The sequence below is a fragment of the Zalophus californianus genome, chromosome 15, assembly GCF_009762305.2.
Source record: "Zalophus californianus isolate mZalCal1 chromosome 15, mZalCal1.pri.v2, whole genome shotgun sequence".
Lineage (NCBI taxonomy): Eukaryota > Metazoa > Chordata > Mammalia > Carnivora > Otariidae > Zalophus > Zalophus californianus.
Genome location: NC_045609.1, coordinates 45661903 through 45685113, shown reverse-complemented (window position 1 = coordinate 45685113; position 23211 = coordinate 45661903). Strand labels below are relative to the sequence as shown.

Below are 23211 nucleotides of genomic sequence, written 5' to 3'. Positions count from 1 at the left end.
AGCCTGAGTTGTTGGCTGCCTCTGTGGGGGACGGTGGCGGGGGGGGGGGGGGGGGGCACTGGGGGAGGCCGGACGAGTCTCACCGGGTGGGCCGGCCCAGGCCACTTCCTCTCTTTGTTGTGCCTGTGCTTTCTTTTCCTTCTGAGACTTAACTTGAAGACGACGTCACCCTCACCAGCAGTTTGTGGAGTCCTTTGCTGCGGCTGAGCCTGCCCCACTGCCAAGATGATTCTGACACTGCTGCTTGGCCTCGGAGGTCCCCTGGGCTGGGGGCTGCTGGGGGCCTCGGCCCAGGGCGCAGGTAGCGGGCTCTCGGATCCACAAAATCCAAGGCCACCTGGGGTCTGGAGGGCGGAGGCTGAGGACACCGGCAGGGACCCCAGCAGACGGTAAGAAGGACCTCGACCTTGGGGGAGGTCATGTACCTGATCCAAGTCCCAGCTCAGCCAGGACAGGTCTCTCGGGACCCCAGTTACCCATCTGTGAAATGACCTACAACTATCTACCTGCTGGGCCAGCTGTGAGGCTGAATGAGGTGCCAGATGCCAGGCTCCTTTCAAGAGGCCACCCCGAGGCAGCCCGGACTGGGCACCACAGGAGCTTCCCTGCCTGGCCCATGGCAGGGAATGGACCTGGAGGTCGGGCAGGAGCATTTCTTGCCACCAACCGCTTAGCTTGGGGTGATGAGGGGCAGTAGTTCCAGAAGTTTCCAGCTGGCCTGGCAATGGCTCCTGTTCTTCGAAGTAAGTAAACTCTTGACAGTTGAGCCTAGGTGAGGCTGGCCTGGCCTAAGTCATAGAAGACAGACACTCCTGGGGACTGGATTTTTGTCTGATTGCCCCCAGGGGACTGGCGTGGGCCCTCAGGCCGAGGGACAGGCAGTGAGCAGACAGGGTGCTCTGCTCTATTTCCAGAACAAGGAGGAGGCCATGGCGTCCAGGGAGCTCCGCTTCAGTGCCTCTCTGGAAATGGGTAGGATGGTCTTGGGACCGAACCAGGACACCATTTTCCAGCCTTGTATTTGTCCGGGCCCTGGGGCCCCCTGCCGATAAGGTGCTTGGCCTGTGGGTCCCTCCTTCGGGTCCTCCACTGTCAGAGCAGCAGGTCCTTTACTGGGTCCATCTCGGGCTAGTCACCTTGCCAAGTGTTATCTCAGCGAATCCTCCCAACAGCCCGGGTTGCCGCGGAGCCCGAGGCTCAGAGAGACTAAGCAGCTGCCACAAGATCACACAGCTAAGGAGATCTAGAAACCACGATCTAAGTCTGACTTCAGAGCTCATGCTCTGGTCCCTGAGCACCCAGAGGCAGCCCCAACCCCCAGATGTGCCTAATATGTGTACCGCACCCCTGACCACACACACGCACAAACCAGACTTGGTAAGAGTGTTTATATGGTGAGGGTGAAAGGGGTCAATGTACACCCACCCACAGTCTTCCATTCGGCTCTCTGAGATTCACTGTCACGTTGGCTTACAGAATGAATCCACCTGGGACAGTTCTATACAGCTCTGACGCTTCAAGGTGAATGTGTTTGTTGGACACTTTCCCAAAAGCAGATTTGCCCATGGAGAGGAAAGAATAAGCAAGTGCACGCCGACTCTCAGTGAGGGAGGGGCTGGCCAAGTGGGGAGCCTCCCCATCTCTGCCCCGCCACCAGGCCGGCTCAGTGCTGGATGGTGCGGGTGATTCTTGGTGGGGGACTCCAGCCACCCAACTCTGATTTCAGGTCCAAGAACCAAGCCTCCTTTCCCCAAAGCCACTAGCTCCATGCCCCTTTCTTTGGGCTGCCTGCTTCTTTTTGATAAAAGAGAGGCTCAGGGTTCCAGGTGGATCAGAAGAAGGTAGGAGACATTCCTCTTTTTCCACACCCCCTTGGCTATGGGGAGGGACTTGTGGGCTGCCCCATGGAGCTCACTCATCCATTCCCTGGTCGGTCCCAGTGTGTGCAGAGCATGTGCAGATGTACATAGAAGGGCGTCCCAGCCCAGGAATACCCCGGTCCCAGGGGAACCTTGGGGGGTCCCAGCAGGCCTGCTGGGTCTCCTGCCCACAACCCAGAAGCTGTGGTCCCCATAGGCCCAGCCCAGGTTGTCAAGGCCTCCGGAGGGGCTGGTGTGAAAGGAAGGAAATGCTGCTCAGCTTCCTCGGGCTGATTGCTTCCCGTGCTCTGTGAAGGGAGAGGCGGAAATTGTGCTCCAGCCTCCCTCCTGCAACAGGGGGAAGGGGAGGTGGGGCCTGGCAGCATCAGGGACAAGCCTGGTGGACCCTCAGCCCCTGGCTGCCAGAACCAGGCCTCCCAGCCTGCATTTGCCCCACCCCCACACCTGTTTCTGGCAGACCCTGGACATGGGCTCAGATTAGACTATTTCCAAGGAGAAGTTCGAATGGAACAATTTGGTGCCAGATGCCACGTCCCAGGGTGGAGGCCGGACATGGTTGGGTGCTTCCCACGGCTCTGGGACCCCCAGCAACATGTGTATTTGGACTCCGTGGGGAGGTGGCTCTTTCGATGCTCCCCGATTTTGGTGGGAGTGGAATTGAGCCGCGGCGGTTTAACAGGTGGGCTCCTCAGAGCCCGCACTAGCTCCCCCTGCAGGGCTGAGCCTGCATTGAGGACCAAGCTGAGCCCTGGGCAAGGTGCCCCATCTCCACACTGCAGTGACAAGGCAGCTCCCTCGGCTCTCTCCCTGCTGTGAGGCTCAGAGGAATGGGGACGCCACCCAGCTCCTAAGTGACAGGTCAGAGCATCCAGTGGGCTGCAAATCCCGGGTACCCGCTGTCCTGTCCCCCCAGGATGGGCAGTAGTATAGGAGAGGCTGCTCCCAGCAGTCCAGCTGGCCCTGCCTGCCGGCATCAGCTTCTCTTGGCCCACGCACAAGTAGCATCTGTGATGGGGTGCAGCTGAGCTCTGGTGGCCCAGGGGAGGCCTGCACATGGCTGGAGGTCACACAGGACGGACGGAGCCCAGGCCACGCATCACGGCCGTGGCTGCACCTCCTGCACCTGTTCCTGCCGTCAGAAGTACAGGGCCCTGGGCGCACTCGGGGAACCCCCACTCTGGACATCGAGTGGGCCTCAGGTTCCTCTGCCAAAGCCCCTTTCCAGCTCAAAGACAAAGCCCCACAAATTCTCCCCTGGAGTGGTCGTATTCAAGGCCACATTTGAGGTCTCAGAAAGCAAGAGTGCAGAGAACACGCCCTCCTTCCCCAGAAAGACGGAAGGGGCTGTCAGAGGCGGGCTCTATTGGCAGTGAAGTGTCCCAGTGGACAGTGGCAGTGGCACATCCATAATTCGGGGGGCTCCAGCTCACAGACCTCTCCCTACTGGAAGCTGGCTCAGCCTCCCCCATAGCCCCTCTCTCTGTCCCAAGGGAGGGGCCAGAGGTGGCAATCTTCTTCACATTGCCAGGACTGGGGAGGGGGGAAGGGCCTTGCTCACAGTCACCCTGAGCCCAGGAAGGGGGACTGTAGGGGGGCGCCCAGGTTTCTGAGCTCGCATTAGAAGCTCCAAAGGGGCCAGCACTCTCCTGACTGGGGCAAAGCCTCAGGTGGGGGCCATGTCAAAGGCCCAGGACAGCCCAAACCCGCTGGAGGATCCCTGCACTCATTTCTAGGCTGGCCCCAGGGGATGAGGGCGCAAAGGGGGTGCAGAACAATGAGAGCTTCAGGGAGCCGGGCTGGGGGCTCAGGCTCGGAGGGCCAGCATGCAGCTGCCAGGAGCTGGAGGAAACCAAAGCAAAGGTCAGGAATGTTCCCAGGGCTTCTGGGCCAGCGGCCTGTACTATGCCAAGGGGATAGGGCTGCCAAGGGTGGGGGGTGGAGGAGCGTGGGCAGGGAGAATAGTTGGAGCCCGAGGTTTGGGCAGGTCAGGAGAGAAAGTTCCTGGGCAGGAAGGGTGGGCGGCACCGCTTCCGGTTCCAGGAGCTCGAGGTGGAAAGTCCCAGTCACTGGCTGGCAGGCTGGACCAGACCCAGCTCGCCTGGGCACAGGCCTTCTGGACCCTCCACAGCAGTTCAGAGGGTGAGCAATGAACAGAACTTTGTTTTGAGTGGGTGTTTCTCAACCTCGGCACTACTGGCATTTGGAACTGGCTAATTCTTGGCCGCGGGGATGCTGGGCTGTGCTGTGTGCATTGCGAGGTGTTCGGCAGCATTCTCGGTCTCCGCGCATTAGATGCCAGGTTCACGGCCACCCTCCCAGTGGAGGAAGTCCCTTCTCCCCACCACCCACCGCCCCCCGCCCCACTGAGAACCACCGGTTAGAGAAATGCTTTTCCCCAGACCCATGTTCCAGCATTTCCATGGGACCCAGGGTGGGGGTAGGGTGGAGGCTGGAGTTTCTGGTCCTGGAACAGTCTGTGCAGGTGGCCGTCTCACCCTTGGTCCCTAAACTCTGGGCCCAGCACTGTCACAGTCGCTCTTTCCGCACTGAGTGAACATTCTTTGCCTAAAGTCAGGGCCCGCTCCATGGGCACGTGACCTGAGCCGTCACACAGGGCGTGCCCACAGAAGGGCCCCACACTTGGTTTAATCTCTATTGTTGTCCCACATTGTCATTTTGCACTGGACACTACGAATTATGTAGTCAGTCTCGTGTAAAATATTTATTCTCTCTCCCTTTATGGAAAAACTGTGCTCACCCTCTGGGTTGGAGTCAAACCTTCTGCAAAGTTGGTTGAGACAGTCAGAAGCCCCTACCCCCACTGGTCCCCAAAGGCAATGCTTTGAACTCTTTAGGTGAATCCTTTGGCATTTACCCACATCTCTAACTAACATGTTTATATTGCTACTTCTTGGGACATAGCATTATCCGTGATTCAGCTCTCAGTCCCACTTCATACTCCAACCCCAACATGCATGCATAGGCGTGCAAGAATGTGTGCACATGCATGCGTGGTCACACACACACACGCACTGCCTATCCATCATCCTCCCATATTGTCATTTTGAGTGTTTACATTTATACGACTATGTATGCTACTCAGAGTGAAGACTTGGAAAAAACCTATGAATCCTCCCTCCCCCCGCCCCCGCCAGCCCGCACACTTCATATTTTTGGTCTTCCCTGGAATAAACAACTGTCTTTATTTTTTTGTTTCTTTGGCTTCGTTCCCTGTGTCTGTCACTACTCAATCCTAAACTCTTGGCCACTTGTCCACATCTGCTCTCCCCTTTCATCCGTGTCAGGTGTTTGACCACCTGTGTCTTCTCAGTGACATCGCTCTCAGAGCCCCAGCTGTGCTCCAGTCTGGACACTGGCCCCACACCCACTGCCCATCACTGTACTGGGCTCTCCTTCCCCCCGACTCCCTCCTGGAACGTCTGTCTCCTGAGGCCATTCCTTCCTCGTGCTTGGTTCTCTGGCCTGTGTTGGTGTAGTATCTCCGGCACAATGGTACTCTGTCCTCGGCTGTGACTTAGGATGACCCAGAGAGTTTTAAAAATGTTGATGCTCAGGCCACAATCCCAGAGACTCTTGCTTCATTGACCTGGAGTGGAGCCCAGAGGCTCTTCTTTATAAAGTGCTATACAGGGGTTTTGATGTGAAGATTTGATGGCAAGATTGCAAACCACTGTTCTAGTAGCTCCCTGAAGAGGGGTCCTGGGTGTGCAAGGTTTTGAAATCTGATTTGTTGAAAAATGTCTTTATTCTGCTCTCTACACTTTGATTGATAGTTAGGCTGAGTATAGGATTCTAAATTGGAAATATTTTCCTTCTGTATTTTTTTAAAGATTTTATTTATTTATTTATTTATTTATTTATTTATTTATTTATTTGAGCGGGGTAGGGGCAGTGTGAGCAAGGAGAGGGACAAGCAGACTCCGCACAGAACATGAAGCCCAGTGCGGGGCTTGATTTCCCAACCCTGAGATCATGACTGGAACCGAAACCAAGAGTCAAACACTTAACTGACTGAGCCGCCCGGGTGCCCCCATTGCATATTTTGAAGGCAGTTCTCCACTGTGTTCTAGTTTCCAGTGTTGCTGTTGAGGGGTTCAAGGCCGTTCTAAGTGCTAATGTGTGTGTGTGTGTGTGTGTGTGTGTGTGTGTGTGTGTGTGTGTGTTGATTTTTCTCTCTAGAAAGAATAGAATTATTTTCATTTCCAGAGTTCTAAAATTTCACGATGATATTGAATTTTTCCATCATATTGAAAGTAACTGGTGGACCCTTTGAATCTGGAGGTTCAAGCCTTTCACTTCTGTAATATTTGACTTTTTTCATCAACGATTTCCTCACGCTCTTCTCTTTCTGGAACGCCTATTATTTGGATGCTAGATTTCCAGGATCTATTTCTCTGATCTTTCCTCTCCTGTTTTCTCTTTCTCTCTTTGCTCTTTTCTTAGGAAAATTTCTCTAACTGTACCCTCTAACATTTCTTTTAAACCTCCTTTGCGTTTCGGGGCGCCTGGGTGGCTCAGTCGGTTAAGCCACTGCCTTCGGCTCAGGTCATGATCCTGGAGTCCCGGGATCGAGTCCCGCGTCGGGCTCCCTGCTCGGCAGGGAGTCTGCTTCTCCCTCTGACCCTCCCCTCTCTCATGTTCTCTCTCTCTATCTCATTCTCTCTCTCAAATAAATAAATAAATCTTTAAAAAAAAAAAAAAAAAAAAAAAAAAAACCTCCTTTGCGTTTCTACTGTGATATTTTTAATTTCCAAGGGTCCTTTTCATTCTCTGAATGTTCTTCCACTTTTAAAGTAGCTTCCGGTTCTTCCTTGGATGTAGTAAATTCTGTCATAGATCTGGGGCTGTTATTACAAATTCGATGGACTTCTCTTCTCTGCCCAGTGTTGGTTTTGTCCAAGTTGATTTTTTTTTTCCGATTGCTTGTTTTTGACCTCCCTCTTTTGTACTAGAGATTTTTCTCAGGAGTCATCTTGGACATCTGCCCACTTGAGAGTAGACAGACTAAGAAGCTGATTGGAAGCTGGGTGAATGGATGGAGCTTTCTGACCTCGTTTGTCATAATATGTTCTGCTGGGCTATTTCACTGGGGGAGCCCCTGATGTTATTGTTTTTTAGCTCTTTCCTCTTGAGTGGGGTCATTTTCCTGACAAGCTTTTTCAGTCTGCTACCAAGAGGGTAAAATCTGCCCACCAGGCTTTTAGGAGCCAAGTGGGAAATCAGACTGGGGGTCCTCAGCTTTCAAAACAGATATGGTCACTCAATCCCCCTCAATCCTTCCCCTGCCCTACCCCTATCCCGTGTGCCTGGTAGCCCCAGGACAGAGACCAGCTCCAGAGAGTAAGATCTCAGCCCGATGGCCCCTCCATCTCCAAGGCCCTGAACACGGCCCCCTAATATCTGACAAGTGTGGCCATTCCTCTCCATACCCACTGCCATTACCCATGGAACCTGCCAGCATCTTCCACCTAGATCCCTGACACAGCCACCTACCTATACCTTGCCCCTCTTGTCCTTTCTGTACCCAGGAACCAGGGTGGCTCTGTCATGTCACTTCCCTGCTCAAGCCCCCCCCCCCCGCCCCGCCCCAAACACACACACCTTTCTGTGCTTTCAGGACATGGTCCAGCTCCTCAGCTAGCACTCAGACCTCCACAGCCTGGCTTGTCTACCTCTGCAGCTCTTCCCTGGCCCAGCCCCTGCATTTCAGCGGGCCAGAACCTCTACCACAGTCCCTGGTGCCAAATTATCACCTCCTTCTGAAAGTCCCCCCAGCTACCACCTTCCACACCATCTGAGATTGCTTGCTTTTTCCTGGGGACCCTGGAGGGAAGGTCTATTCCTCCATATTGGCGCTGAGTGCTGCTGAGCTTTAGCCCAGCACCCAGTCCCCAAGAGGTGCTGAGCTGAGTTGAGCCATGGAAGTCACTGCCGCTTGCAACTCTGGAGAGCTCCGTTCTGGGAGCTGATTACCAGGCGAAGGACCCTCTCACATATTCTACTGAGCCCTTCAAGGCTGTCACTGGACCAGTGAGCTGGGGCTGTGCCAGCCACGAGCACCCCTGCTCCTGGTCATTTGCAACCACACACACTGGTAAAGGGCAGAGATGGAGAGGCTACCCCTCAGGTGTTCAGGATGCTGAATGTGACCCCCTAAGCACCCTGTAGGACCTTGCCCAGAGAAGGGACTGCTCAGCTCAGCTGCATTCTCCCACAACTGTTTGAAAGCCCACTTCTATAATGGCCATCACGGGGAGCGGCCAGGGAGCAGGTGCCCTCCCCGCAGCCTGCTTGGTGTGAGGAAACCTGTGAGTGGTGATGGGGCAGGGCAGCAGGGTTCACTGAGCACTTGTCAGGAGCCAGGCCCTTGATACTCATCCGCACACCTGGAGGAGGGTATTATCATCTCCAGCTGAGGAATGGGGAAGGGGAGCTCCGTAAGTGCCTCCCTCAAGGTCACACAGACGGAGTGTGAAGGGTTTGAACCCAGGACCCTCCAGCCCCAGCAGCACTATGCTGCCTCCCTGGCACCAAGAGAAACAGGGAGAGGCCCTCCTGGCTCCGTGGGTCATTTTGCTGTGTGATTTCAGGGCTGCTCTCCAGCCTCTCTGTGCTGGCCCCTGCTCGAGGGCCTTCCTGGAAGGCGGTAGAGTAGATGCCCTCACAGGAGGGTTTGTGGAGCTTTTGTCCTGGAGTCGAGGGATGAATAATGCAGAGTGCTCCCCTCTCAAGCTAATGGATTCTAGAATCCTGGGCATGGGGTGGGGCCGGAAGGCAGGGGTGGTGCACTGGCTCCACTGTTGACCTCTAGGAAGGGTCCTGTGGGACCTGGGCGTGGCTCGGCAGCCCTCTCCTCTGGCTTGTTTTTCCAGTAACTGGTGCCCTTACCAGAAATCCAGGCTGGTCACCTTTGTAGCTGCTTGCAAAACGGAGAAATTCCTCGTCCACTCACAGCAGCCATGTCCACAGGGGACTCCGGACTGCCAGAAAGTCAAAGTCATGTGAGTGGGGGCAGGATGGGGCAGGGCGGGCCATCCATCCAAGGCCCATGCTGGCTCACCCTGGAGTCACTGAACTGGCCCCTCTTTCCCCAGGTATCGCATGGCACACAAGCCACTGTACCAGGTCAAGCAGAAGGTGCTGGCCTCCGTGGCCTGGAGGTGCTGCCCCGGCTATGCAGGCCCTGACTGCCAGCACCACGGTAGGGCTCCCCGGGGCTCCCTCCCCTCCAACCTCTGACCCCAGAGGTCAGGCAGTTCCTCTGACCCGTGGGGTCACTATCTGTTGCCTCCTCTCCACAGATCCCACGGCAGTCCCTGAGCCTGAAGATCTAGGTGATGGCCTCCAGGAGCCTTGGGATGGGCCAGTCGGCTTTGAACCTGGTATGCTGCTTCCCTAGAAGGTGCAGGAAGGGCAGGCAGGCAGAAAGAACACATGTGCCCAGGCCCTTTCTCTTCTGATAGGGTGGTGCCATTTCAGGAAAACTCTGTGCCCAGAATCAGCAGGGGCCCTTCCATGGCTCTGTATCAGCCTACCCCCACACCAAGGAGGCCAGAGTCACAGGGCCCTCTGTTACTACCTGCTGGCTAAGCACCACACCCTTTTCCTTGACTCCATTTTCTGAGAAGGACAGCTTCATCTGGCACCTTCCCTGACCCTTGAATGGCACAAGATCCCATGGCCTGGAAGAAACTTTCCCACATGTGTCCTACCGAGGCCGGGAAGTCATACTATCCTTGGTCTAGAGTCAGCACAGAACCACTAAGAGGCACCATTTGTGAGGCCTTTCAAGGCTGGGCCACGTTCGGGATGGCAGATGAGTTTCATCATGTGGTGAACTTATCTTTTGACAACGGCTGCCTCAAATGATGTTGAGAGGCCATGTCCACACAGCTGAGGAGGAAAGTGTGCCGTGATTGATTAGTCATGTCTGCTATGGGTGCTGGGATGAGGGGGAGGGCTCATGGGCATGCATTTCCCCTTCTGGAGCTAAAGGCTGCTAGACTCGGAGGACATCAGCACATACCTCCCTGATATTTCCATCTGAACCTGGAAATTTCCTTCTCTGTACCTCCTGATCTGCCCAGGCCTGGGGAGTTAGACCTCCACACTTCTCTCTCATGTGTCTTCAGGCCACCCGGCAGCTGAGCTCAGCAACATCATGGAGCAGCAGGAACGCTTGCTCGGAGATCTCCAGAATGACATTCACCAGGTGGCAGATGGCCTCCCGGGCCAGTGGAAGGCCCTGGCAAGCAATCTCACAGCTGCCACGATCGAGGCAAATCAGACAGAGCCTGGTGAGTGTCAGGCTCCAGGGGCTGAGGCAGAGCCTGCTCATACCCGAGGGGACGAGAGGAAGGCCCACATCTCAGAGGACCCCCCCGCCCAGTCCTTGCCCGGGGAGGGGTGTCTGCTCCTGCAGGGCTTGTGTAAAAGCATGTCTCTGTTGCAGAGGCGCCTGGCAGATCCTTGGAGCAAGTGCTACTGCCCCACGTGGACGCCTTCCTACAGGTGCATTTCAGCCCCATTTGGAGGAGCCTCAACCAAAGCCTGCACAGCCTCTCCCAAGCCATAAGAAACCTGTCTCTTGATGTGGAGGCCAACGAACAGGCCATCAAGGGGGTCCAGGAGAGCTCAGTGGCCAGGGCTGACTTCCAGGAGCTTGGGGCCAAATTTGAGAGCAAGGTCCAGGAGAACGCCCAGAGGGTCGGGCAGCTGAGGCAGGACTTGGAGGAACGCATGCACGCCCAGCACCTCTCCCTGCAGCAGTCGCTCTCCGAGGTCGAGGCGGACGTGGATGCCAAGTTGAAGAGGTTCGTTAAGGCCCAGGAGCCCGTCGGGGCCAACGGCAGCCTGGTCCCAGCCGCGGCAGGGGCCGGGGCCAGGCCGGAGCCGGAGAGCCTGCAGGCCAGGCTGGGCCAGCTGCAGAGGAACCTGTCGGCGCTGCACACGGCCGCCGGCCGCAGGGAAGAGGAGTTACAGAGCACCCTGGCGGACATGAGGGCCACCCTGGCGCAGCACGTGGATGAGATCAAGGAGCTGTATTCGGAGTCCGATGAGACCTTCGATCAGATCAGCAAGGTGGAGCGGCAGCTGGAGGAGCTGCAGGTGAACCACACGGCGCTGCGTGAGCTGCGCGTCATCCTGATGGAGAAGTCGCTGATCATGGAGGAGAACAAGGAGGAGATGGAGCGGCAGCTCCTGGAGCTCAACCTCACCCTCCAGCACCTGCAGGGGGGCCACGCCGACCTCATCAAGTACGTCAAGGACTGCAACTGCCAGAAGCTCTACTTCGACCTGGACGTCATCCGCGAGGGCCAGAGGGACACCACGCGCGCCCTGGAGGAGGCGCAGGTGAGCCTGGACGAGCGGCACCAGCGCGACGGCTCGTCCCTGCAGGCCCTGAGCGGCACGGTGGCGGCGCTGTCGCGGGCGGTGGACGCGCAGCGGGCGGAGGGCGAGCGGGCGCGGGCCGACGGGGCGCGGCTGCGGAGCCAGCTGCGGGCGCTGGACAGCGAGGCGAGCGCGCTGCGGGCGGCGCACGGGGAGATGCGGGCCGAGGTGGGCCAGCTGCACAGTTACTTCACGGCCCTGCTGGACGACGCGCTGCGGCACGAGGCCGTGCTGGCCGCCCTTTTCGGGGAGGAGGTGATGGAGCAGATGGCGGAGGAGGCGCCCGACCCGCTGCCCCTGCGCTACGAGCAGATCCGCGCCGGCCTGCGGGACGCCGCCAGCGGGCTGCGGGAGCAGGCGCTCGCCTGGGACGCGCTGGCCGCGCGGGTGGCGGCTCTGGAGCGGGCGGCGGGGGCTGGCGGGCCCACCCCGGCCGGGCTGGCGCAGGAGCTGGAGCGCCTGGACGCCGACCTCCGGCGGGTGGGCCGGTGCTGCGAGGCTTCGGGGGCCTCCCCCCTCAACCGCTCCCTCGAGGGCCTCCAGGAGGCACTGGCCGCCACCGAGCGCGACTTGGAGCAGCACCAGCGCCTCTTCCACAGCCTCTTCGGAAACTTCCAAGGGCTTGTGGCTGCCAACGTCAGCCTGGATCTGGGGAAGCTGCAGACCATGCTGAGCAGGAAAGGGAAGAAGCAGAAGGGTCTGGAAGCTCCCCGGAGGAGGGACAGGAAGCAAGCAGAGACTTGGGCGGATAAGCCTGTCCAAGGGCCGGTGCTCTGGGAGGCAGGTGAGTTCCGGAGCTGCGGGAGGCGGGGTGGGCCTGGGGGGACAGGGCTGTCTGCTGGCAGCTCTTCCGCCTCTAAGAAAGCGAGGTGAAAGAGAATGGGGAGATGGAGGGTCAGGACGACTCAGGACCGGCTTTGCCCTGATCCCCCTTTCATGCAGGGCCAGAGGCCTCTTATGGTACCTGAAGTATAAGCAGGTAGAAGTCACAAGAGCCAAATGTCAGTGAGCGGGCAGAGGCCCACCATGGAATGTTTGAGGCTCCTAGATATACGGCTGGCCACTGCCACTGCACCTGTAGAGCGGGCGGGGAAAGCCTCCCTTTCCTGCCAGCCTCAGCACCCCCATCGCAGCTCTTCCTGTCCTCCCGACTTCACCCTGTGCATCTTTAATCAGCTCCCCTGCATATAAATACGTGAACGGGGGCTGGTGTGGCCTACCATGGGCAGTACCCCGCAAGAGGGGAATCCAGGGGAAGGCCTTGGGCCCTGAAGGGAGCTCGTTGTGCTGCCATAGTTGGCCCATCTCGCGGCTCTGCACCAGGTCTCCTTTCTCGGCCTTTGCTATGTTGAGTCATCATAAAGCCCAACGGCAGTCGTCACTGCTGTCCTCCCTGCAGCTCAGTAAGGGGAACTGTCCCGTTCACACAGGTAGCAAGTGGCACAGGGAGCCCTGAACCCTGTCCAAGCTGTCTCTAGGGTGCTAGCTCTTCCCCCGTAAGCAGGGGCCCTGGGCCTGGGCAGCCGGCTTGGAGCCTGGCCCGCCCCTCCCTGAGTGTGTCCCTGGGAAAGGGACCCCTAGACTTCGTGCCCCAGGTGATTCTCCCCTGCCAGAGAGGCTGGCCTCGGGGCTATGGCCACCTCCTCATCCAGACACAGGACCAGGTACAAGGCCGCCATCTGGGCTGTCTATACCCCGGTGTAGCCTGGCATGTGGGAAGTCTGAGGCCCGGCTGAGGATGCCACCCCAAGCTCTCCCTGCTCCTGCCGACTCTCCAACCCGGCCCTGGAGGCCTGGGGGCCTGGGGGCGGTGGACAGAGCACAGTCTCTAGCACCACTTACTCATCTCAGTTTCTTCCTCTGTAAAATGGGAGAATCGCTACCTACATCGAAGACTTGTTGTGAAGACTAGCAGGTACATTTACTGAATACCTGACATAAGGGCTAACATTTAGTAGACACCAGTCAGCGTTTCCCCGTTTCCCCAGCATTTTCAGGGACAAGGCTCTGTCTGCCTGCACTAATTCATCCAGCATTTTTCTCCTGCGTGTGGTACAAGGCCTCAATTGCCTGAGGGTTTAGGTGTCTGAGTTTACCACTGCAATAGTTTATTTCAAAAAATGTTTTTCCTTAAAAATAAAAATTCCCGCTTATTTGTCTTGTAGAAAGACCACAAGTCTTGAATTTGTGCCCTGCAGGGAAGGCCACTCTCAGTTTACCTGCTAGCGAAATCAGAGAAGCACAACACTTGAGCCTTCTGAGGGGCAGGTTGGGCCCAGGGGCCGGTCGGGGTCGGCCTGGAAGGCGGGACTGAGCGGCCGGCAGGCTGGCTGCAACGGGTGCAGAGAGAGCCAAGTACCGGCAGAGGGCGCGCTGGGCGGGCATCCCTTGGGCTGGGCGAGCGCCCCACCTCCTGGCTGCTGGGGGAACTGCAGAGCCAGCCGCGGGCCGTTGACGGGACACAACTTTAACTACAAATGGGAAAGTTATTCCAAACTCTCCAATTCTCAGAAAATCTTCCAGAACTAAAGAAGCGCAAAATTTTGACATTCACAAGACTATTGCTGGACCGGGAGCCAAAGAGCTGGGGCTGTAGGTGGGATTAAGGCACTAACCACGATGCAAATTTCCCCTCCTTTAGGCCTCGCTTGGTTTTATCCCCTAAGAAGAAACAGGGAGTTTGGTCTCAACCAAGAGACACAGAGAGAGAGATACAGAGAGACACACAGAGAGTTGAGGGAGCCCATGGGGAACATGACCTCGTCGGTGCCAGGGCCAGTTTCATGGCCAGAACCCCCTGGGACTCACCCTTCCCGTTTCCTGGCTCTGTCCCCCGCCCCGCCTGAGAGTCATGGCCAGGTAGCGGCGTTGGCTTCTTCCTCACTGTACACTCGCCCTCTACACGGAGCGGCTCCCTCTGGCTGCACACCTGCACCTGTGTTCTCTTCATCTTGCTTGTCCTCCCATGGCTGGCTAAAATGCTTTTTTACGTGGGAAGAGCCCTGGAAATCAGGAGATCCAAGGACAGCTCCCAGTGTGGTAATTTATTATCTGTGTCTTCTGGAGCTGGCTTTCCCTTTCTGGGCCCATTTCCCCATCAGTAACCCTAGGGCTCTGTGCAAGTTTGAAAACATTAAGATGACCCGCTTGAAGAGTTTTCTTGTCCGGTCCCACTCGCTCTTCTCTCTCCAAGGTCCCATGCCAGACATCCAGTAGGAAGGATCCTGCAGTGTTCTTTCTTTCACCAGTGTTAGCATTATTACCTGGAGGATAGGGAGTATTTTCTTTCTTGCCCTTGGGTATCTCAAGATCCCCAGGAGGTGGCAGTCGTGTGGGAGTCAGAGACCCGGGGGCCTGCCCCGTCTTGCCCTTGGCAAGCCACGCAGCTTTGGACAACCAGTTAAGCACTCAAGACTCAAGGTTTCCTCGGCGGCAGGGGGGTGGGGGTGGGGGTGGGGGTGGGGGTGGGGAGGGTACTTACCTCTCAGGATGTTGGAAGGAAAGGGGAACAAATGAAAAAGGGCTTTTTAAAAATGTACACTCGTGGAGACAACCGACTCGTATTTTCCTTCCTCTCAATTAGTGACCCAGTGAGTGTTGGCCGGTTGGCTACCACTCTCTGAGGCCACTATTGGGAACACCTGGGTTATCTAGAAATAGTGACCTATTCCTACCGTTAATAAGGTGAGAAGGGCAGGTCTCAGGGTTTGGTTTCCCACCAGGGGGAGTGAGAGACAGTCACTGAGCACGTTCCTCCTGCATTCCAGGCACCCCTGTGGCCTTCTATGCCGGCTTTTCAGAAGGCACAGCTGCGCTGCAGACGGTCAAGTTCAATGCCACTTACATCAACATTGGCAGCAGCTACTTCCCTGAACATGGCTACTTCCGAGCCCCGGAGCGTGGCGTCTATCTTTTTGCAGTGAGCGTTGAATTTGGCCCAGGGTCAGGCGCCGGGCAGCTGGTGTTTGGAGGTCACCATCAAACACCTGTCAGTTCCACCGAGGAGGGGAGGGGTAGCATGGCCACGACCTTCGCTATGGCCGAGCTGCAGAAAGGCGAGAGGGTGTGGTTTGAGTTAACCCAGGGATCAGTCATCAAGAGAAACCCACCAGGCACTGCATTCGGGGGATTCCTGATGTTCAAGACCTGAACGCCGGGCACAACCCTGACCAGACGTCGTGGACTCACCCAGCTCTCCTTGGCCTGGAGCTCTGGCCAGGGTTGGTCTGGAGACCATCCAATTGGTCTAGTTCTTCCTGGAAAACTTCTGCAAAGACGATGCGGTATTTGGGGCCTTCCTCTAGATGCACTGGGTTTGGCTATTTCTTAATGACGAGAAGAACTGGAAGGCTTCTGTCTGGGCAGAACCTGACCCGGGGAAGTGTGAACCTTAGCTTGGCGTGCCGTCTGAGGCAGGATGGCATTGTGGGCTTCAGCTCTTTGCCACACCCTGGGTCCTGCAGCTTCTTTGGTGTGTTGCTCCTCCTGTGGTTGGAAACTTTAGAACTTTCTCCCACTTCTTCTCCCTAATCTTATGCTAGAAAATCATTCCTCCCCTGAAGGACTATGTTTAAAATGGAGGTGACATCTTGGACAATGTTGGAAACCAGTCTCTACCCACTGCAGGGCAGTAGGAGAAAACCGACCTGTTTGGCTTCTATTAGAAATGGGGACAAAGGCCTCGTTGAGTTAACCAAAGGAAACAAAATTCTCTTTCCCTCAGGTTCGGTCCTTCCTTGAATTTATCTGTAATCTTAATTCCACTTCTTTTTCTCCTTGCCTCCTGATAAAGGCCAAGACATGCCAAAACATGAACTAAAATGTGTACAGCCTTCACCCTTTTTACTTCCTCCACTCGCTGATGACCATCCTCATTCTCATGAGCATCTCTAACCAGTAAGGAGGCTGAGGGAGGAAAGGAAGGACGATTGTCAAAATCTCCTTCGGTAATGATCAGCTCTGGAATAAAGCAATGCCCTTCAAATCTCGGCCTGGTTTATTTATGGAGAGCGAAAAGAGTCGGTAAAGGAGGTAGAAATATGGGACAAAATGAAATGATTTGGGATAAATGTGACTCTCACGATTCCAGGCTGTATTTGACTTCACAGTTCCAGTAACTTCTACATGACACGTGCCTCCACAGCAGGCAGCGGTGAGAATACTTGGTCAGACAGAAACACTTCGGAGTTGCAACTGTTCCCGCAATATCGGGGTAGGGTTTTCAAAACATTACAGTCCCTGGAGCAAACAGGCTTGCGAGAGCAGCCGTCTGGTTGTTAGGACGTGTTTGTGTTGTGGTAGCCAGGTATCCCGTGTGTGTTGAACATACTCTTCTGCGTAACAAAACTGGATTGGACTGGGCAGTGAAAAAGGACAGGAGTTGGTCGTCAGGGCTCACAAGGGTCTCAGCCCTTCTTGTTTCCTAAGGGTCATTAATTCAAACAGTTGTCCCCCAGAACTTATTTCCCACTAAGCTTTGTGTGCTCGATATGCTAAAACATCAGCGTTAAAAGGAAGAGTGTGCCAGACCGCTCTGGCGCTGACAGTAAATCACCACCTCTTGAACTTTTTCCATCTGTGGTATGAGGCAGTTGGTCTCATAGCTTTCATTAAGTATCTTGGTGTTTTATTATCTTGACCACAGGGTTGACTCTGGCCTTCCTGCCCTTCCCCCCGGCCAGGGCCTCTTGCCGGCTGCAGCTCTCAGCTGCCGAGATTAATGGCAACCCAAGGCACGATGTACTGGGGCCGTTCTTGACCGAAGGTTGGAGAGCAGGTAGCCCGTCGCCCTGGCTGCCAGAAAGACCTTGCCATGTCTTCCTTCTGCTCCATCTTGCTCTTACTGGTCAAGCTGTACCGATGACTAAGTGGAGATCTGAGGGTGGTGTGGTCTTACCATCTAAGATTTTCGCTTGGAATGGCTTGCACATAATAAGCAGAGTGAATTGATCTCCATAAGGGGCACCTGCGCCCTGCTGCTCACATGGCCACCGCTTTTTTTTTTTTAAGATTTTATTTATTTATTTGACAGAGAGAGACAGTGAGAGCAGGAACACAAGCAGGGGGAGTGGGAGAGGGAGAAGCAGGCTTCCCGCTGAGCAGGGAGCCCGATGCGGGACTCGATCCCAGGACCCTGGGATCATGACCCGAGCCGAAGGCAGGCGCCTAACTGAGCCACCCAGGCGCCCATGGCCACTGCTCTTAACAGGGTTATGAATGCAAGCACAACTGGTAAACTTGGCCAGCAGCGTGGACGAGTCGCTCCAGAAGTTTCTGGGATGAGAACTAGAGAAACAGTGGTTCTTTTAAATAGGATGCTTTCCATTCAACAAAACCAACTTCACAAAACCTTAATATCCAGTTTAAGTGCAAATTTCCTGTTTAAACACTTCTATAATGAGGACACCAGATTAACAAGAATTCTAAAGTTCACTTGACAGGTTTATCTCCACTAAGGCATCTAATATCTCTGGGTGCAGACTCTGCCAGTGCTCCCTGAATAGACCCCCAGTTACCCAGGCCAATGTTAGGACACCCTTCACTTGTGGCATCCAGAACAAGGCAATGGACTGAGCACAGAGTGGTATCATACCTCCCCAGATCTGATGGAGAAACGGATTCAAAAATAATACTGAAAAACAAAGGGTACCATAAGCCGATCAGAAAATTTTCATAATTTCTGCAAAATGGGAAGTAGAAGGGATCAACTAACTATAAAATGAAATAGCAACAGGAAACCATAACCCAAAACATTTGAGACTGTTGGAGATGGGAGCGATTTCAGGGGAACGCCAAGCTCAAACTCAGCCGCTAACATGCTTGGGGGGAGTGAGTGGAGGAGGAGCAGCCGAGGGGCAGCCCTAGCGGGTCCTGGCTGTCACCTGCCCCTGCTAAGTGGCTAGCAGCGGTGGCCTGTGCCCAGAGTCGGGCAGGACAGGTCCATCCTGGGCCCCCAGCTGCAGGCGGCTACGGACTCTCTTGGAGGCAGGAAGCTCCCAGACGACATGGACAACCTAACCGACGTCAGGGCCCGCGGCTGTCAGTCCAGAGGTGTGTCCCCACACACAACATAATGCCAAAGTATCACCTGACCTCTGCTTTTATTTCAGAAACAATTTGTAGTTTAGGAACATTGTGGAGAGGATATGCATGGTCTGTAAACAATGTTTCTGAAAGCTCTCCTTTCCTCTCATGCTCTGCCACTCTGCTGGTATCCCAGGACATTTGTCTCGAAAACATCCAGAGCTCCAGTCCAGCTCTAGCCTGAGCAGGATTGCTCCATCCTCCTCTGTCAAGAAAGCTCCCCCAGACCTGGCCTAACAATGACAAAACTTGCTGAGGTGGCGGGGGTGGGGGAGGGGGAGGTAAATACGTGGAGTGGGAAAAGCCTGAATCCTAGGCAAGAAGAAAGGAGCACTGCTTAATTGTTCCTCTAAGAAACTGCTGTTGCCCCATCACTTCTTGATAAAAACAGGAAGCCGAGGAACACAGAACTGAGGGGAGCAGGGGTTCACCAAATACAAAGGTGAGCAACTATGCCAAAGTGCCAAACATTTGTGGAAAACTAGTGTCATGAAGAAGAGGATCCAAAACTCAAAAAACTGAACATTTTGGAATATACACATCTCTAGAAACAATACAGGAAACTGGAAATCTTACTTGCCACTTAGGTCCTGGCCTCTAAATACCATCCTTCCTGAGGGAATCAGAGAGCCTTGGAGAAATGGCTGACTCCATGGCTGGGGCAGGGAAACTACCAGATGCCCTTGGAACATCTTTTAAGTGCCAAAAAGTAAGAAGTGCTCAAGAAAAGATGAGCACGTGGAAAAAGGACTCAAGAGCCAACTTGATGAGCTTCCAGTGGCCAAGTCTGGATCAATTTGAGCATCAGAACAAATAATGACCTAATAGACTCTAACTCATTGCATAGAATAAGAATCCATGAGTTCCTACTGATAACAAAAAAATAAACAAGAGAAGACAGACCTCTCCCTTACAGAATGCCAATTAATAAATGTAGATGTAATAATGCAAGTAGAAAATCACTACTTTGTAAGCACTGATTCACATTAGAATTACCAATGGCTAGAACACAGTCTCAAATTATGTCCATAACATAGTAATTACAAAGGGTGTACCACCACTTTACAGTAAAGAAACGTTTCACCTTGAACAAGGGATTGACAGTGATTAATTAATAATGGGACATCATTAATAATGAGACATGCGCCATGGCGTCCCAATGGGATGCCCTGAGGACACAGGTATGTCCACAGAAACTCTGGCCTTTCACTCTAGAAAATGTATCACAAAAAAAAAACAGAAACTGGAGAACTGTTTCAGATTAAAGAATGAGACATGACAACTAAATGCAATGCAAGATCCCTGACAGACTCTGGACATGGGAAATGTGCTCTCAACGACTTTATTAGAACTGGGAAAGGTCTGCAGAGTATGGTATTGCCAATAATTGTTATGGTATCAATGTCAACTTTTCTGATTTTGAAAATCATATGTAACTGGTTTTGTAATGGAATATCCCTGAAGTACTTAGAGGCACGAGCTCTGTAATCCAAGTAGTTCAGAAGTGGTTATGTGCGTGTGCTCAAACATTCCAACACCGCGCCTTTATAATTCTTATACACACACACAAACAAGGCAGTTGTGGCAAAATGTAATAGTTGATGAATCTGGGTGAAGTGTAAATGGCATTTTTTGTACTTTTCACAACTTTTCTGGAATTTTGAAATTATTTCCAAATAAAAAAAAATTTGGTTGAAATAAACTTAGTAAATGGGCTGAAAAGCAGACGGTAAGACAGATCAGATAACAGACATGTTAAGAAATATGGAAGAAACACCCAGGGGACCTACTATTCATCTCATAGGAATTCTAGAAAGAGTAAAGTAAAAGAACGGAAGGGAGGAAATAAATAGTGGAAATTCCCAGGTTCAAGGAAAGGTTAAAAGTACCCAATCAGTACTAACACAAAGAATACATCTAGACATGGCAAGCTAAACTTCAAAACATCAAAAAGAAAATCCCGTTTTGTTTTTAAGATTTGAGAGAGAGAGCGCACCATCACAGGAGTGTGCACAAGTGGGGAGGGCGGAGGGGCAGAAGGAGAGAGTCTGAAGCAGACCGCCGAGCACTGAATCCGACGTGGGTCTCGATCTCACAACCTGAGCTGAAACCAAGAGTCAGATGCTCAACCGACTGTGCCACCCAGGCACTCTGAAAATTGTTTCTTGAATGAAAAAATAAGTTAAATGACAAAGGACTGAATTAGACACACATCAGGCTTCTTACTGGCAACAGGGATCCTGGAAATATCTTCCGTTAGATTCGATCTCCAGCCAGTCTAGCCAAGAATGAAGACAAAATCAAATAGTAAGTTTTATTTTTAGGTGTTTGATTGAAATGCCTTCCATTGCAGTATTATTTGTGCCGCAGCCTTTCGGTTCTTTCTTTTTAATGTCTTTCAACGTCTTCTTGGATTTGAGTCCTGCAGCAGAGCGACAGAGAACAGAACGGCAGGTGCACTTCATCACCCTGTCATCAGCCAGATTTTAACTTTGCTTTACAGATGGCTCCCCTCTCATCAACGAAGGCCCTAGTCCTTTCTTCCTCTAGCCTGAAAATACTTGCAACATGAGCATTTTATACCGACTTTTGACTTTTGAATAATGGTAACATTTCCGGTTCCCTATATAAAATTTACGATATGGGAAGCGAGGTGGAGGGAGGAAGCAGCATCTAGAATCACCGTGAACTTCGTTCTGAAAATACATAGGACACTTCAGTGTAAAAGTGATGAGACAAAGGCCAAGAAGATACAGTTCAGAGGAGTTACAGGTAGGCCACATGTTTTCCACCTATAAACGAGAATCACAATCTCCACCTCCAAGGGCAATCACGGATGAACCTTTCAGCCCTAGCCTCTGCTTCTAGCGGACATATTTTGCGTGTGTACCTTTGCGCCTGAACTAAGTCTCCTCCTTCTGATTTCCAGCTTTCGTTCGGGAGACGTGCCTGTTTCTGCTCTTGCCCTGAGCTCGCAGTATTTAACTCCCCATGACCAGTAGGGGGCCGCTACCATTAAGTGGCCTCTCTGAACACGACCGACTGGCCACCTTCAGTGCGCCGTGTCCACTTGGTCAGGTACTGCCCTGAGGGCTGAAGCAAGGCTTTCTAGGAACATGCATCTAACTTTAGTGCCAGAAAAGGTCCGTGCACTAGCAGCAGGGAGACAGTTCTCCAAGTGAATGAAGATTTAATGTCTAAATTAGCATCTGCCTGAAATTACCTACAAGAATTAGATTATTCTGGAAGAACAGTGTCCTCATTTCTTAATGTCTTCTCTACTAATACTACTGATAATATTAAAGAAACCTTGGAAATTGTCACTATTCCAACCAGTCAGTGAGAGTAACAGATTATGCTGGGAAGGAAAAATGAATATATTGATCCAGGTTTGGGGTCAACCTTTTACAGACAGAAGGAAAGCTCCAAGTATTTGACAGGCTCAGGAAATCCCTGATTCTTTACCAAGCTGCATGAGTGTGCATGCTCTTCTTTCAAGAAACCATCTTACGGGACACTAAACAGGGGTTCCTGTGAAGAATCTCTAACAAGCTATTCCCAAACATGCATTTTTCGGGGGGGAGACATCAACTAGTCCCAAATCTTTTATGATGATTTAATATGTCCAGCTGCCTAAGGCATCCCAAGGTTTGCTGACTGAATGAATAGACATACAACCGGAAACAGCTCTGATAGGTGCTGATACTAAGTGCAGGAGGGGAGAGAATACTGTTGCAGAACAGAGGGCAAGCTACCTTCCGCCCTGAAGTTTCAGCTTTTCACAAAGTATTTGCTGCAGCAGGAACACAGTAAAGCTGGATAAATGGATTCCATGACGATAAGTAACAGAAACCAGGCGCTATGCTAGCAGAGAGAGAAGGAAATTGGAAGCAATGACCTGTCCAAGTCATGAGATGAACACTCTTGACACGAGTAGGGAGTGTGCAAGAGAAACCCTCTGGGCAGTAATACAGCCACACTTAGCAAGAACCTTAGACTGTTTTTCATCTTAAATAATCTTAAAAGTTCCTGTCCACTAGTCCCACTTTCAGGAATGTAATCTAAGACAATAAATTTATGATTTAAAAGATTTATGTACAAGGATGTTCAATACGTTCATTATATTTTTTAAAACAATGGAAATAACCCAAATATTCAATAGGGAATTACAAAAATAAATTATTCCATCTACTTGGTAGGATATTATGTAGTTAAGATTTTAAAGTTACATTCTCAATGGATATTAATGACATACTATGATCTCAAATTTTGTAAAAAAAATATGCAGGAAAAAAAGATTGAAAAACAACATTCAAATGTAAATAGGGATACATGTGGCAATAGAACTGTGATTTTATTTGCTTTATTCTTTCCTGTGTTTTCTAAAATTTCTGCAATGAGTACATATTTTTAGAATCAGAATTTCTTTTTAGGGGCGCCTGGGTGGCTCAGTTGCTAAGCGTCTGCCTTCGGCTCAGGTCATGATCCCGGGTCCTGGGATCGAGCCCCACGTTGGGTTCCCTGCTCCGTGGGAAGCCTGCTTCTCCCTCTCCCACTCCCCCTGCTTGTGCTCCCTCTCTTGCTTTGTCTCTCTCTGTCAAATAAATAAAATCTTTAAAAAAAGAATTTTTTTTTAAAGGGAAACAACCCTTCACTGTAATGGGTTTTCAACTGCTCTATGTATACAAAGGAAAGAGTGTGTGGTCACTTACCTGCCTTGTGTTCCACACTTGATTTCCAGTAGCTGAGATGCACATCTCAGGGATGCATGTATATATACACTTACTTATCTGTCATAAAATCTCACCAGACATGTGACTTCTGATACACAATA

The 23211-nt window shown here is 52.8% G+C and overlaps 1 protein-coding gene across 8 annotated transcripts in view; it reads left to right on the top strand.

Moving 5' to 3' along the window:
- The first annotated feature begins 124 nt into the window (after positions 1–124).
- Positions 125–23211, top strand: part of MMRN2 (multimerin 2) — a 28492-nt gene continuing 5405 nt past the window's right edge. Inside the window, exons 1-10 of one of the 8 annotated variants that reach the window (XM_027586515.2) lie at positions 260–389; positions 915–972; positions 1477–1521; positions 1727–4019; positions 8774–8902; positions 8996–9102; positions 9203–9283; positions 10034–10198; positions 10354–12078; positions 15062–17353. In XM_027586515.2, the coding sequence (XP_027442316.1) occupies positions 3628–4019; positions 8774–8902; positions 8996–9102; positions 9203–9283; positions 10034–10198; positions 10354–12078; positions 15062–15444 (2982 nt within the window). In that variant the 5' untranslated portion in view covers positions 260–389; positions 915–972; positions 1477–1521; positions 1727–3627 and the 3' untranslated portion in view covers positions 15445–17353. The other 7 variants (XM_035724104.1, XM_027586555.2, XM_027586519.2 and 4 more) reach the window with 7 other exon arrangements.